The sequence below is a fragment of the Tenrec ecaudatus genome, chromosome 6 (genome assembly GCF_050624435.1).
Source record: "Tenrec ecaudatus isolate mTenEca1 chromosome 6, mTenEca1.hap1, whole genome shotgun sequence".
NCBI classification, from domain to species: domain Eukaryota; kingdom Metazoa; phylum Chordata; class Mammalia; order Afrosoricida; family Tenrecidae; genus Tenrec; species Tenrec ecaudatus.
Genome location: NC_134535.1, coordinates 122501269 through 122518427, shown reverse-complemented (window position 1 = coordinate 122518427; position 17159 = coordinate 122501269). Strand labels below are relative to the sequence as shown.

The 17159-nt window shown below is 36.2% G+C and overlaps 1 protein-coding gene across 1 annotated transcript; it reads right to left on the bottom strand.

Moving 5' to 3' along the window:
* Window positions 1-562: 562 nt before the first annotated feature.
* On the bottom strand, window positions 563-12767 carry LOC142451622 (NKG2-A/NKG2-B type II integral membrane protein-like). The gene is made up of 6 exons (XM_075553346.1): window positions 12750-12767; window positions 7660-7825; window positions 7132-7236; window positions 6435-6488; window positions 5819-5970; window positions 563-625 (listed from the first exon to the last, which is right to left on the bottom strand). Exons 1-6 carry the CDS (start codon window positions 12765-12767, stop codon window positions 563-565), a joined length of 558 nt encoding a protein of 185 aa, XP_075409461.1.
* Between the last annotated feature and the right edge of the window lie 4392 nt (window positions 12768-17159).

Genomic DNA, 17159 nt, shown 5'->3' with positions numbered 1-17159 from the left:
TACATATATTTTATAAGAAAATATATTGCATTAGTCTATTTTATAGACATACAAAATTAAAATTCCAATATAAGTAAACTTATTGTAAAACACATTTATGGCTTTTGAAGAAACTGTATATATGTATTTATAGATGAGAAATATTAAACCATTAAGTTCACAGCAGTGCCTGGTGCTTACAAATAAACAGTTTAATTTCTAAGCAGGATGAAAGAGCAGGTTGGTTTATGTAAACATTTAAATATGTACAGTTGTTATCCTTCCTTGGATATACTGGAAACCTATAACAGAGAGAATGACATTGTATTAAAACAGATAAATGTACATATAAATACATATGAAAATAGTATTCACAGGTGCATTTTATAATAATATTAATACATAGCTTAATAATTTAATAAAATAATATTTTATTCTTAAAATTTTATATAGACCAATATTTTATATCTCACTATAGGTATTTAATGTACAATTTTCCCATGAAAAAGAAAATAATTGCTTTATTATAGTTGTCCTTATATTGCTTTTCCTCAAGTTATAAAATGCAGGAGTTATCAAAGTCTTACAGTTTAGAGCTGCCATTGTAGTCAATCCATGATAAAACATTCAGAGAGCTCATGAAATGCTATAAAAAAGAGTTTTAGGAGAAATAAGACAAAGTATTAAAGAATAAAATTTTATTACAAGTGAAGTTAATTCTTATAGTACAACGTCTTTTAATTTGCTAATAGGATGAGCGTTCATAATGAACTTGTTATTGGGATTCCTTGGTATGTCTGAGCAAAATAGTCAGATTAACAAAGCCAATGCTCTCAGTGCTTTTGGAAATTAATCAAAGTCCAGTAATAACTTGAGAAATACCTGCGCTTGAAAGGCTTCTAGAGCAGAGCAAGGATTGTTAAAGGCTGTGTTCTTGCCCAGAGCCCTCCCACTCCCTGCACCCCACCATCGGCTCGCTGAGGATGGCTGCAGTGTTACATGACGGCACGCTGTACAAATCAGCAGAGTATTCTCAGGGGAAGAAAGATTTCATTAGAAGTGAGAGATGGGCATAAGAATCCACTGTTTTTCCAGTTCAAGTTTCTGAAATCCATCAGAAATGAATGGATATGATGACAATTTGCCTAGCCTGAGGGTGCTTTTCATAAGGGTGAGCAGAGTCCCAGGCAGGTATGTAACAAAAAAATCTCCCCAATAAAAGTATGTAGAAAGGGTGGCATTAGTTCTCTCTCCATTCTTGGTTGGCTGAATGAGTACCGCATTTGCAGTGAAGACGTAGGAAAGTTCAGAAATAATCAGACACACACAAACTTCCAAATACTACCAAAAGACAGGAGTCTGCCTATAGACTTGAAGTTTTCAATACATCTACTTAAGTCATTGAGAGAAAACAAAGTTCTGTCGTCACAAGAAAAACTCCTAGAAAAGTAGGCTAACAACACAAAAACAACAACAAAATAACAAAAATACAAATAAACAAATTAGCAAAAGCCTAGACATTTTATCTCTCTCAGAAATACAAATGGCCAAAAGGTGCATGAAAAGGTGTTCATTGTCATTAATCATGGAGGAATTGCAAGTCAAAAGCACTGAGATGGGTGTGAGGAGGAGAGTGGGGGGCATTGTGGACCACATATTAGTCGCTAACCACAAGATTCGAACCCACGAACTGCTCCATGGTAGGTGAGGCTCTCTGCTCTCAGAATGATTTACAGCTTCACAAACCCAAAAGGTCTACTCTGCTCTGTCCTATAGAGCTGCTGTGACTCTGCATGGACAAGGTAGCATAAAATGATGAGAGTGAGAGCAACAGGTATTGTTGAGCATGAGGGGAAATTATAAAACCAGATCCATAGTTGGTAGAATTGTAGAAATGTGCATCCACTATGGAAAGAAGCTCAGTGGTTCCCCAAATTTTAAACAGAGAAGTACTATTTGATTCAGAATCCCACTGCTAAGTATAGGCACTAAAGAAGCGAAAGCAGCAATGCAAATGCCACACCCATGTTCGTTGCACGCCAATGTTCATTGTAGCACTATGGGCAATAGCCAAGAAATGGAAATAGCCTGAATGTCCATCGGTAAATAAATGGATAAATAAAGTCTGATACATGCATATGTTGCAATTCTAATCATAAAGAAAAAATGAAGTCCTGAAACATGCTGTGGTATGAATGAAACTTGAAAACACCAAGGTGCGTGAAGGTGCTCAGAAAACAAACCAACAAATATTTACTACAGGCAGATATAGAGAGACCAAAAATCATTGCAGGTTACAAGAAGATAGACAAGGGAGGGAGAGAGGGGAAAAGGGGGACACAATGCATAAAGGACACTGGACTTTTGCATCAGGCAGTGAGGAAACTTGGGAATAGATAATGGTGATGGTTGGTCAATATAATAAACATAATTGACATCACTGCATTTTGCATGTGAAGAGTGTTGAAATGCAAAGGCTTTGTTACATTTACTACAATAAAGCAAGCTATAAAAGCAACTAAAGAAAAACCAACATTACTGCTTCACTTTTTCTTTGGAACCCAAACTAACACAATAATAAATACAATAAGTTAAGCCAAACCATTCACTCAGGCAATGTTATGGATTAAATTTTGCCCCCCTCTCTGAAGTATATGTAAACATAACAAGTTAATTTGGCAGTTAAATGACATAATAATTGAATGTGATGTAAGCAGGAAATCAGTTTAAGAGATTCAGAGTGGGCAGCAATACCCTTATTCAGGCAACAGCTCTGATCCAATTTGGGGGTGGGGATTTCCCTGTTTTGTGACCCACTTCATCTCATTTTCTTATAAGGGATAAAGATGGGAAAAATACAGCAGAGGAGTTAGGACCTAACTAGCAGGAAGAAAGAGGAGCTAAGATCAGAGTGCATCTTTGGAACTTAGGGTCACTGTACTGAGAACCTCCTAGACTCATGAACTGGTTGAAACCAAGTCACGTGGAGCTCTCCAGGGAACACCAGTACTACAGATGTTGAAAAATGACACGGGTCATTTCCCAGAGCCAACAGAAGGAAGTTGTCTTGTAGAACTAGCATCTTGGATTCAGACTTCCAGCCTTCTAAACTGTGAGAAATGAGCTCAGGTTGTATGATAGGTTCATTATTGGACTGCTAACTGAAAAATCATCCATTCAAATCCATAAGCCATTCAGTGGGAGAAAGAGGAGGCAGTATGCAACTATAAACATTTACACATGTTGCCATCCACAAATGTGCAGGATATAATTGATGTGTGGATTGTTTTCAGAGCTGTCAGAGTCCCCAATAAAATGATTTATTAAAATTACCCCCCCAAAGATATACAGCCTTAGAGACCCTGTGGTGCAGTTCTTCTCTGTCCTACAGAGTCACTTTAAGTCCAGTTGAGCTCAGTAGCACAGGGTAGAACTTCCCCAGCGGGTTTCTAAAACTATAACTCTTTACAGGAATATGTTCCATCTTTCTCCTGCAGAGCAGCAGAAAGCCTCATCATTCTATTGAGGAGTAGCTAGTGGATTCAAACTGCTGACCTGGTGGTTAGCACATCAAAGAGTAGCCACTATGCCACCTGCAGTAGATAAACAGGCAATACTTAACCAGATATATATTCATGGTCCCATACATTTTTAAAAAACATTTTATTAGGGGATCATACAACTCTTATCACAATCCATACATATACATACATCAATTGTATAAAGCACATACACACATTCCCTGCCCCAATCATTCTCAAAGCATTTGCTCTCCACTTAAGCCCTTTGCATCAGGTCCTCTTTTTTTTTCCCCTCCCTCCCCGCTCCCCCCTCCCTCATGTGCCCTTGGTAATTTATACATTGTTATTTTGTCATATTTTGCCCTATCCGGAGTCTCCCTTTCCTTCCTTCTCTGCCATCCATCTCCCAGGGAGGAGGTCACATGTGGATCCTTGTAATCAGTTCCCCCTTTCCAACCCACTCACCCTACACTCTCCCAGCATCGCCCCTCACACCCTTGGTCCTGAAGGTATCATCCACCCTGGATTCCCTGTGCCTCCAGCCCCCATATGCACCACTGTACAACCTCTGCCCTATCCAGTCCTGCAAATAAGAATTCGGATCATGGTAGTTGGGGGGAGGAAGCATCCAGGATCTGGGGGAAAGCTGTGTTCTTCATCGGTACTACCTCGCACCCTGACTGACCCATCTCCTCTCCTAAACCCCTCTATGAGGGGATCTCCAGTGGCCGACACTTGAGCCTTGGGTCTCCACTCTGCTCTTCCCCCTTCATTTAATATGGCATGTGTGTGTGTATATATATACACACACACACATACATATATACATACACACACATATATATACATATACATATATCTTTTTTTTTTTGCATGATGCCTTATACCTGGTCCCTTTGGCACCTTGTGATCTCACTGGCTGGTGTGCTTCTTCCATGTGGGCTTTGTTGCTTCTGAGCTAGATGGCCGCTTGTTCGCCTTCGAACCTTTAAGGACCCAGACACTATCTCTTTTGATAGCCGGACACCATCAGCTTTCTTCGCCACATTTGCTTATGCACTCAAAAGCAAATGTGGTCCCATACAGTTTTACTAGCAGAACCTATGTTATAAATTCTGCTTCATGTACAACCTGTAGTTATGAAGCAAACTTTATAAAGCTATTATACTGAAAATCCAAGGTATATGTATTAGTCCATAATAATACGTGTGTCCCACTTTGGAACACACAGGAAACATCATTATTATTACCACACTGTTATGTTAATAATAATACAGTATCTGGAGGTATTTCTTTATTTTTTAATGCATTAAAGGGACAAAAGACTATATAGCGTTTATGCATTTGGTTTTATAACTGCAAGGTCATCAGTTCAACACAACTCAGCATGTGGTGGGAGAAAGACAAGACTCTCTACTCCTATTAAGAGTTAGGTCTTGGAGACCCACAGGGGCTGTTCTACCCTGCCTACAATGTCTCTATAAGCCTGATTTGACTGGATGGCAGTGAGCGAGAGAGTGAGTGAGTGAGTGAGTGAGTGAGTGAGTGAGTGAGTGAGTGAAGACAAACTTTGAACTATCTGACTTTAGATATTGGATGACCTGACATCACCATACCTAATTTTTCTGACTTACTTAAAAAATTGATTTAAAGATAGGCTTAGACAGAAAACTTGTTCATAGGCCAGGGATCCTCTGTATACTATATGATGTTCATACAATATCCAAATCAAATATTGATGGAGTGTATCATGGACATTAAGTGACTCATGAAAGTTTTAGTTCTGCCCCACTGCTTCAAAAATAAATTATCACACAAAGATGAATTGTAGATCCAGCTGTAAAAAGTGAAAAATATACTAATAATAAACATGATAAATAAATGAAGACAAAATTCTCAATTCACTGCCATTGAGTTGATTCCAACTCACAGTGACTGTATAGGACTCTGAGTTCCTGAGACTGTAACTCTATAAGAGTCGGAAGCCCTAGGCTTCTCTCATGGAGCACCTGGTGGTTTTGAATAGTTAACCTTGTAATTAGCAGCATAACTTAACCATTATGCCACCAACTTCTTCCAGAAGACAAAAATAAAAAAAACTAGCGTATTACTGAAAGAACCAATCGTCACCCATCCACTAATCACTGACATGTGTTTAAATAACACATTGTTTGGAATTATCCTATGCATGTATGAACTGTGATTCTAGCAACAATATATTTCACTTACCATCATATCCTCAAATACACATGAGACCTATAACATAATATTGAATGAAAAGCTTTCAACAAAATGTTTGAAACATTTTAAAATCTTACCATTTCTTCTTCATTTTCTATGTAAAGCAGATTAGATTTCTTAGACGCACAGGTCATCCAACTTTCATTCCATGTTTTTCTTTCAATACTCATATAATAACAATTGTTGGAATATATAAACCAGGACTTTGGACAATAGCTGAAATTACATCCTAAGAAAGGTTATTAATTATTATCTCAAAATGATTTAAATTAAAATTAAGTAACATATTTGCAGATGTATATCCATAACCATGATATGCACCTTCACAGGCTGGTATATTTAAAACAACTTTTACATATACATAGAAAGTTGGCATCCCAATCCTTAATTTATTCATATAACATAAGCAAAATAAGATTACATCTATGCATTTCCTAAATATATACACATACTACTGCTTCCATTTTATTCAGGTGATTATATATAATATATACTTTACATATATGATTTTTTTTATTTTAAAGAATTATTTTGTTTTATTCATTAAAAAGAAATGTGCTCAAGTAATCTTTATTTCTGGAAATTTGTTGCTCAATTTTAGTTTTCAAAATCCTGCTAGCATTTTTTGCAACCCTAATATGTAGACAAAGTACAATATATACTAATACTAGAACTTTAAAAATTATTGCATACCTTTCTGGGATCCTGTTATTAGAGAGGAATTGTTCTGTTCCCTTTTCACAGGAGCTAAAATAATTATAATAATTGTTGTTGATATTAATATTTATGATACTTAAAATTTTATGTTTAAAATTCAAATAAAATGGAATAAAAGTGCTTTCATCAAAAAAGTTAATAAATTCATGAAAGTCTTTGGGGAAAATTACAATTATTTAAATTTAATTTCTACACCCACAGGTAATATGTGGTCTTTGCAATAAGACAATATTGAACAAAACTTTTCTATTCCTTGAGGTAGCTAATCTAATAAAAAATTCACTTGTATATTTGTTTTCTAAAAAATGCTTTGAAGAATTAAATATAACAAATACTACATATGAAGGAGTTTTCCAAAAATTTGTGGGAAATTTCTAAACATTAATTTTTCCATGAATCTTTGAAGCCCCTGATATACTTACATAAGTAGCTATATACATATATACCTACTTTATAACATAATATAATGATTCACACATATAAAAATACTTTCTATATCACTCTGTTACTATTTTTAATAACTCAGAATATTTCCATATTTAATAAAAACATAAGCATCGACTCCAATTATCTACATCAAAATGAAAGCTTTTCCCCTAACATTATGAAATGTTTACAGACACTTACAAATCATTCAATTGACAAGTTTCCTTGGTATCTTTTAAGAACTTACAAGAAATATTAATTATGATGGTCATGGTTATTACAGCTGTCATCAGTACCAGACAGATGATTCCCAGGATTGCTGCAATGAGTTTCTCTGGAGATGATGGGAACTCTACATGGAGAAATGGAAACACTGAGAAAGGGAAGATATGTCAAACTGTTTAAAAGATTTCTACACAAGAAAAAACATGCACATAAAATTACATGCACAATAGCTGGACTTGAACCCATCTACACTCTTGTGCTGTTTCTCTTTTACATCATATTTCCAGTAATTATAATAAACCCAGATTTGTTGATAAACACTATACTTTTTAACAGGGCCTGAAAACTAATATTGCTCTTCTATATTCACATATAATATCCTCAATTTGAATTCTAATCCTCAAAAACTAAAACATATTAGCCTAGTCTCCAAATATGGCTATCATTATTACTTGTGTAATATTTTATTCTTTCTCCACAAATCCCCTCCAAGATGGGCTGAGTGCCTGAACAGCCCATCGTAGAATGGGTATCGTGGTAAATGGCTTACCATTGCAGTGGGAATCCTTGTCATCTTCTTGATGATCACGAGAAGCATTACGCAGTAATTCCACGTAGATTATTTTCTGCTCAGTGTCTGAAATAGAGCTACTTTTGCTCTTAGGTTTGATTTTCTGCCTCTGTTGGTATCTGGCCAGCTTGATTTCAGAGTACATCTCTCTGATTACTCAAGCCTGCATCTGAATGGAATCAAGGACTCAAATTCTGAAGTCAGTATATGGTGCACAAAAGAATATGATGCTCAAGCATACAAACTGGGCTGTGGAGGATGCGGTTACATTGAGGATTAACAGTCATTTTGCAGTTGAACAGTGGTGCACACAACTGGGATGTGGAGGATGGGGTTACATTTATAGTTAGTAATTATTTTGCAATTGAATAACCTAAAGTTCTGATCCAGATTTACTTTCAGTTTTAAACAAATACTCTCGTGGTTTTTGTTGTTGTTTTGTTTTGATTTTTCAGCATCCTGCATTTGGCAAAACGTTATTTGTTGGTGTAATGGACAGCAATACTTTATTGAAGAATAATGATCGATAAGACTCTACTCCATAACTTTAAAGGATGTCTCTAAAGGGAAACAAAAGCAGATTAAAAAATACACAGACCCAGGAATTGTTTTGGGGATCACACTGAATCTAGCTCCAATTGAAGAACAATTAACTCTTACATCATGGCCCTGCTCAATACTCTCCCAAAGAAAGGGAACACAAAAGATATACAATAGCAGAGTGTGATAAAGAAATTAGATAGTGCCTGACTATCAGATAAAACCAAGTCTGGGGTCTTAAAGTTTGTTTCCAAGCATACAGCTGTCTACGGGAGGTATCAACAAAGTCCACATGGAAGAAGTACACCAACATCAGTGAATGAAAGGCTGTAAATTGCATAATCCGAAGGGGAAGGAGAGAATAGTGTCAGAGCCTAAATTGTGAGATACTGGTTACAGAAAGTGATGGATAACAGTGAGATCCCAAGATATATATTTGTGAGATCTACACAGGCACTGAGCCTCCAGTGATTTCCCTCTTTCCACAAGAGAGGATGGGAAGAAACTGGTTACCAAACAGAGTGCATTAGAGAGAGGACTTTAGGAGATCAAATGATAAACCTTACTTGAAGGGTTAAAACCTTGTCAATTGATCATTCCGCTGATGCATGTCGGGACTGATCTGGTTTTCAACATTCTGTGTGTGTGTGTGTGTGTGTGTGTGTGTGTTCATATTGGGGTTTATTTCAGATATATTTTTTCATTGAGGGTAACCCTGTTCAATTTTTGTAATGTGCTTTATTGAAAAGATGAAATCCAGGATAGATGAACCTATTGAGAAAGCAAGAAAAATAAGGGTCCCTGGAGAGCTGATGTCAAGGAGTTCAAGAAGGAAGAGAATGTTTTGAAACTGACTTGGGTAGCAATTGTATGGTATGCTCTCATTTAATTGAACTATGGAACAATATGATAACTTTATTAGCTCCCAATAAAATGGTTTTGGGGAAAAATATCTTCTAAAATTGATTGTGGCAATGATTGTATAAACCTCCTTAATATGATTAAACTATTGAATTGTATGGTATATGGATTATGCCCCAATAAAACTGTTAAAAAAAAGAGAAGCCTGTAAATAAAAATATCCTTATTGATTTAAAGAGTCCAGAAACATCATAAAACCATTATGCTTCTTCTTTTAAATTTTTTAAATCTATATTTTAAAAGATGCATTAATTCTTATATATTTTGAAATCTGATAATGATTGAGTCCTCCAAAGATAGGGACATGTTAGAATACATACTAATTCATTGATCTAAATTTCTTTGATTTACTGATATATTTGAAGGACGTGAAGTTTCATCATGCATTTGTTTTGCTTTGTTTCATTTTTTTTTAATGAGTAGTTAGAGAATACGGTTAATTCACTAAGAATTAAAAGAATTTAAAAAAATTTTTGGAGCGTGACACATGACACATAAGACACAGAAATGTAAAATATTGAAAACCAAACACATACATACAAAACATGTTTTCAAAAAGTATTGTAATATGGCACTAATTATCAATTATTTAGTGGTTAAAATTAAAGTAAAAATGTACAAATGAAAATATAAACATTTATTTACCGACATGCTTGATTCAAATTTCATAAAAACCCTTATGGTTGTTGTGTTAGTCTGGGTACATTAGAGAAACAAATCCAAAGAAACTCATGTATAAGAGACAGTTTTATATAAAGGGGAAGTGGTCATCAAGAAAACATCCCATCCCAGTGCTACCCAAGCCCACAAGTCCAGCATTAGCCATATGTCTGAGACCAATCCACAAAGTCCTCCTCCATCTCACAGAACAGAAACTATTATGAAGACTACAGGAGAAAAGTTGAATTAATGAATGTGTAAGCATCTTAGCGCTGGCAGGGGTCTCTGCACAGCTGCTTCAGCACCCAGGGCTGTATCGGGGTAGGTCCATGCAGCTTCTCAGGGATGCCTTGCAGGAAGTGAACCTTGCCAGCTGAAGCAGGAAACAGGCTAAGGCAGCTGCACCCTGGTCTGACCATCACACTGCAAGAGACCCGAGAACTTGAAAGACGAGGCTCACCAAGTCATTTATCTCTCCATCCTTCAATTAACCCCACATGTGTTATTAGCCAGGTTGGCACAATAAACTTTATCTCAGTTGTCAAGGTCAATGAAGGTGGATTTAATTGGGTAGTAATAGTAATAATTCAGGCCAGGTAATATAATTCAGCCAATGAGCTCCAGAGTAAATGGGAGCTATAATTAATTAAATTTAAGCTTTAAACCTACAATGTCTGGTAATTGGAAATTTGCCCAGTTTTAAAACCAAAATTGGAATGAAATTATACAAAAATGCATGTAATAAATTAAATAACCTGCACTTGCAGGGTGTCAAAAATATTAGTCTTTTAAATTACTGTTTTAATCACAAATGCCATGCTATTTTTTCTAATCTATATTAATTAGAAACTGTGAAGTATCTCAATGTATAAAGTTCACTTTATCTTTTTTAGTCTTTAATTTCTCTTACATTTTTAAGAACCACTTGCCATTTATTATGAAATTCATATTAGTATTTTATGCATTTTTCTTCAAAATAAATCTTGATTTTTCTTCAAAATAAATCTGACTGAATTTATTTAGCTAAAATGTATGAGGAATTAAGTGTGACCTTGTATCATTTAATTAACTTCTTTTTTTTAAAGTCCATTTATAAAGACTGAGTTTGATATTATTCAAAAGCATAAATTGGATCAATTAAAAAATCCAAATAAATGATTTGTTGTCAAGATACCATGCTTATGAGATTTAACTTTAGATGTGTGTGTGCACAGACACATGTGACTTATTGGTAATTATTTGAATTTATGAACACTTGTTGAACATTTATTTGAGGCCTACTTTTGACCTTCACGCCAATGTTCTGCAGTGACTTTATAATAATTGAAACTTGGGCACATCACGCATAGCATTTCTAACCTTCCACTAAATGAGGTGGGAGAAAAGAGAGGTGAGCACGTACCTTCTTCCCATCAGAAAGCAATGCATCCTTTGGTGGGTGGCCTGGAAAATTTCCTAGAAGGCCAGCTGCTGCTGAAGGAGAAATGGAAGACATTCATCCAGTGTTAAAAATAAAGCAGTATCTGTGCTCTTCACAAATTGCTCGTGAGGGCGCAGAGTGAGGCAAGAATGGAAAAAGTAAATGGCTCATCATTGTGCTATTTAAAGTTTGAACAGGAAATGCTCATATTCAGTCTGTTTTGAAGGCAGTTTTAGGTCATGATGCCACACATCCAAGTAGATCATTAAACGTGTCACATTATGGATTTCCTCCTTCCAAGTGCTTTGGGGAAGATTGTCTTGTATTTATAGGATTTGAAGAGCTTGTTCAGTTATACAGCTAAAAGTTTCCATCTCATCACAATTAAGTTATAGGTCATGTAAACACTATTTTAGATTTCCAAGTCTAAGGCTAATTTGTAAAAATGTGTCATTCATTTATATGTTTCCTTATTATGCCATTCCTGTTATGATGCGAAAATACTAAAGCTCTAAGCACCGTTATATACGGATAATTAATTACTATTTGTTGACCAATATTCTGAGAGATTCGGAACCCAGGCAGTATAGTGGTTATGCGTTGGGCTGTGATCCACATGGTCGGCAGTTTGAAACCACCAGCAGCTCCTTGGGATAAAGACTGAGTTTTCTATTCCCATAAACAGCTAACAGTCTCAGAAACCCACAGCAGGTAGCTATGCGTCAGCATTGACTCAGTAGCAGTGAGTTTATACTGAGAGATTGGAAGCCCTGGTTATCGCACTGGTCTCAGAGTACTTACGCATTGGATTGCAACCTGAAGGATCACCAGTTCAAAAGTGCAAACTCTCCTCTGGAGAAAGATGAAGCTTGAGTCAGAATTGAACCAATAGCAGTCCATTTGAGTTTTGGTTTATTTTGAGAGATTAGTACACATTTAACTTTATTGTATCTGACACAAAGCCCAGTACTTGTACATTACTTTCGTTTTTTTCTCATGGGAGATTGCTCTACCGTGCTAACCCACCAACATGGTGTAAGACCTTTCTCTGAGACTCACGTGTCCTCTCCCTCACATCTTGACTTGAATTTCTAGTAAGTTTCATTTTATCAATCTGGAAGGAGTGTCTTGATTTACGTGACCTTAGTACATTGTTATATGTTGATTTACGTGACCTTAGTTCATTGTTAATGGTCTTCTCCCTTTCCTCATATTTTGAGAAACTAACCCTAGCTGAGGTGAGGTCCACTCTGTCAAAGTGATTTTTGCAATGTACATATAAAGGAGGTGGTACGGATTCACGGATGCTAGGCAGGCTTTCTATGTCATTGCTTGGGAGGGAGACTAGATTATGTGAGAGGAGAAGCATGCTTTCATCTCGGTGTTTATTCTTATAGCAGTGGACTCATACACGGATTGACTAACTTCACTCAGTACAATGGTTTCCAGGTCTTTCCATGTCAGGAGGCGATTCATGGTTGATTTGCTGTTTTTTAGGGATATATAATATTCCATTATGAGTATGTACCAGAATTTCATTGTTCATTCTTCCATTGATGGGTATTTATGCTATTTCCATCTTCTTGCTATTAGAAATTGCTGCAATGAACATGGAGGGGCATATGTCTGTTCCTACTCTGTCTCTTATTTCTTCAGGGTATATGCCCAGCAAAGGTACAGTTAGGTTGTGCAGTATTTTTATACCCCATTATTTTATATTGCCTTCTATAATGTTTGTACATGTTTACAAGCCCGCCTACATGTATAAGTGTTCCAGTCTCTCAACAACCTTTCCATAATTTATTGTTCTCTGGTTGTTTGATTTTTAAATTGGGTTATCATTGTGGGTGTAAGGAATATCTCATTCTTGTTTAGATTTACATCTCATGAATGGATAATGATCCTAAGCATTTCCTCATTTCTTTGTTAGCCATTTGCATTTCATCCCAAGTGATTAGTCATTTCATGTCCTTTGGTCAACTTTTAATTGGATTTTTTTCTTATTGAGGTGTTGCAGAATTCTATAGATATGAATAATTTAGTCCCTTGTCCATCTTGTCTTTGCTAAAATGTTGTTCCCAATCCATAGACTATCATATTACTCTTTTGATGAAGTCTTTTGAGGTGCATCAGTGTTTTATTTCTAGTAGTTCCCAGTCATCTATTTTATCTTCTACTCTGTGAACTTCTTTTATTATATTTCATGGTTGATGTATTCCCTTAAATAGGGCCTTAAATTGATCCCAATTTTCTCATTGATCCTTAATGCTCTGGGATTCACATTTATTTCTCTTATCCATCTGAATTCAGTTTTGTTCATGGAGTGTGCTCTGAATTCTATTTCATTCCTATGCAGGTGCAGATTCAATTTTTCCTGCACCATTTGTTGAATAAGGTGCCCCTTTTCCATTTAATACATACAATTTTTTGATACTTTGTGGAAAATCAGTTGCCTGTAGTTGCTTTTGTTTCTGGGGTTTCTCCACTGTTCCATTGGTCTATGCATCTATCATTGTACTAATACAAGGCTGGTTTGACTACTGTGGATGTGTAGTTGGTTTTAATGTCAGGTAGTGAGAATCCTGTATTTTGTTCCTCTTTTTGAAGATTTCATTTTTTTCTTCTGGGCTTCTTTCCTCTACATACACTATATATTTAAAGAAGGAAAAAAATGGGGTTTGGATTGGAATTGCTTTGTATTCATGGACTGATTTGGGTAGTATTGAAATTCTCACAATATTTAGTCTTCCTAACTCTGAACACAGGGAATGCTTCCATTTGGGAACCTCTCTTTTGGTTCCTTGTAATAATGTTCTGTAGTATTATTTGTACAATTTTTTTGTCTCTTTGGAACGGTTTATTCAGTATTTCATCATTTGTGTGGCTGTTTTAGATAGTATTGTTTAATTGATGTCTTTTTCAGATCTCCATTCGTGCGTAGGAATACATGTTTTTGTTTTTTTCTGTTAATCTTGTATTCTGCTAATTTACCAAATCCCTCAATTATTTCCAATGGTCTTATTGTGGCGTCCTTGTTGTTCTGCTTGTACATTATCATGCTGTTTGCAAATAGCAAGGTTTCCACTTCTCTGTCCAATTATATATATTCCCTTGATTTCCTTTTGTTGTCTAATGTTTTTTAAATTGTTTTATTAGGGGCTCATACAACTCTTATCACAATCCATATATACACCAATTGTGTAAAGCACACTTGTACATTCATTGCCTTCATCATTCTCAAAACATTTGATCTCCACTTAAGCCCCTGACATCAGGTCCTCAATTTTCCCCTTGCTCCCCACTCCCCCCTCCCTCATGAACCCTTGATCATTTATAAATTATTATTTGGTCATATCTTGACCTGTCACACGTCTTCCTTCACGCACTTCCCTGTTGTCTGTCCCCCAGGGAGGAGGTCACTTGTAGATCCTTGTAATCGGTTGCCCCTTTCCAACCAACCCTGCCTCCCATTATTGTCACTCACACCACTGGTCCTGAAGGGATCATCTGCCCCAGACTCCCTGTGCTCCCAGCTCCTATCTGCACCAGTGTGCATCCTCTGGTCTAGCCAGACTTGCAAGGTAGAATTGGGATCATGATGGGATGGGGGGCAGGAGGAAGCATTTAGGAACTAGAGGAAAGTTGTATTTTTCATCGTTGCTACTTTGCACCCTGACTGACTCGTCTCCTCCCCTTCTGTAAGGGGATGTCCAGTAGCCTACAAATGGCCTTTGGGTCTCCACTCCGGACTCCCTCCCCCCTCATTCACTATGGTAAGTTTTTTGTTTTGATGATGCCTGATACCTGATCCCTTCGACACCTTGTGATCGCACCAACTGGTGTGCTTCCATGTGGGCTTTTTTGCTTCTGAGCTAGATTGCCGCTTGTTTATCGTCAAGCCTTTAAGACCCAGATGCTAACTCTTTTGATAGCCGGCCACCATCAGCTTTCTTCGCCACATTTGCTATGCACCCATTTGTTTTCAGTGATCCTACGTATCATGGAGGTGAGCACACATGATATGGTTTTTTGTTCTTTGATGCCTAATAACTGATCCCTTCAGCACCTTGTGATCACACAGGCTGGTGTGCTTCTTCCACGTGGGCTGGTTACAACTTCCAGCAAAATATTTACTAAGAGTGGTAAGAGGGGGCACCTTTATCTAGTTCTCATTTTGAATGGAAATGTTTCATTTTTTCCAAAATTGAGTGTGATGTTGCCATTGGATTTTCATAAGGGGTCATTATTCATTATGTTGTGGAATTTTCCTTCTATTCCTATTTTACTGAGTGGTTTTCTTAGAAATGGGTATAGAATATTATCAAATGCCCTTTCTGAATATATGATTAGGTGATTGTTATTCTTTGTGTTGCTTATGTGGTGGATTACATTGATTGCTTTATGAATGTTGACCCATCCTTGCATCCCTGGTATGAATTACACTTGGTCATAGTGAACTGTTTTTGATATGCTGATAGGTTTTATTGGCCAGAATTTTGTTGAGAATTTTTGCATCTATGTTCATGAGGGATATTGTTTTGTGATGTTCTATCTTTGTGGGGGTCATTGCTAGTTTGGGTTTCAGGGTTATGCTTGCTTCATAGAATGGGTTTGGGAATTTGCTGTCCCCTTCGATATTCTGAAATAGTCTGCATAGAATTGGTGACAGTGCTATGCTGAATACTTGGTAGAATTCTCCTGGGAAGTCTTGTGGTTTTGAACTTGAGCTTTCTGGCCTTGGTTGTTGATTGGAAGTTTCTTAATTATATTTTCTGTTTCTTCCTTTGTTTTAGTCTGTTCAAGTTTCTTAAACCCAACTGTGTTAATTTGGGTTTATTTCTACATATTTTCCCATTTTTTTTCTAGATCAGGAGTTGGCCAACTGGCTCCCAAGCCATATGAGACTCATTGGTATGTCCATATGGCTCTGAAGTAAAATGGAATATGAAAATAAAACTGCTTCATGTAAAGGATATTAGTCAGATAATGATGATTTCACTTGTTTTTATAGTATATTCTTGGTGCTTGAATAATTTTTAAATTGATGTGAGGGACAGTATTGGCTCTTCTACCTTAAGCATTTGCCAACCTCTGTTTTAGATTATCAAACTTGTTGGATTGTAATCGTTCGTAGTACATACAGTGTTATTATTTTATATGGATCTGCAGTTATGTCATTCATTTCATCTCAAATTCTATATATTTTATCTTCTCTTTCTTTTCCCTTATTAAGCTTGACAGCAGTTTATCAATTTTGTTAATCCCTAAATTAAGAAAACTCTTTGTCTTAATGATTTTTTCCATTGCTTTTCTGTTTTCCAGTTTTATTTCTGCTCTAATCTTTATGATTTTTTTTCTTCCTGTGTTGGAGGGCTTGTATTGTTGTCCTTGTTCTAGTTGTCGGAGATGTTATGTTAAAGTGTTAATTTTGGATTTTTATGCTTTTTCATATGTGCTTATATTTCTATCAATTTCCTTCTGATAACTGTTTTTTTGTCTCCAATGATTTATTTTTTATTATTATTATTCTCATTTGTTTCAAGGAATTTCTTAATTTCATAACTTATTTGATCTATTTCCCAGCCATTTTAAAGTAGTTTATACTGTTCAGTCTTTATGTTTCTGTTCTGTTACCGATTTATAGTTTTATGGCACTCCGATCTAAATGCTTTGAATTTATTGGAGCTTGCTATGTGGCCTACCATGTGATCTATTTCGAAGGATATTCCATATGTGTACTGGAGAATAATGTATACTGTGCTTTTGTTGGGTGGGGGGTTCTCTGTATATGTCTAGGAGATCAAAATGATTGATTATGTTGTTTAGTGCTTCTGTTTCTTTATTGAGTTTCTTTCTTGATTATCCTCCTTTCCTTGGGAGTGGTGGGTCGAAGTTTTCTACTACTATAGTCAAACTGTTCATTTCTGTTTTCAACCTT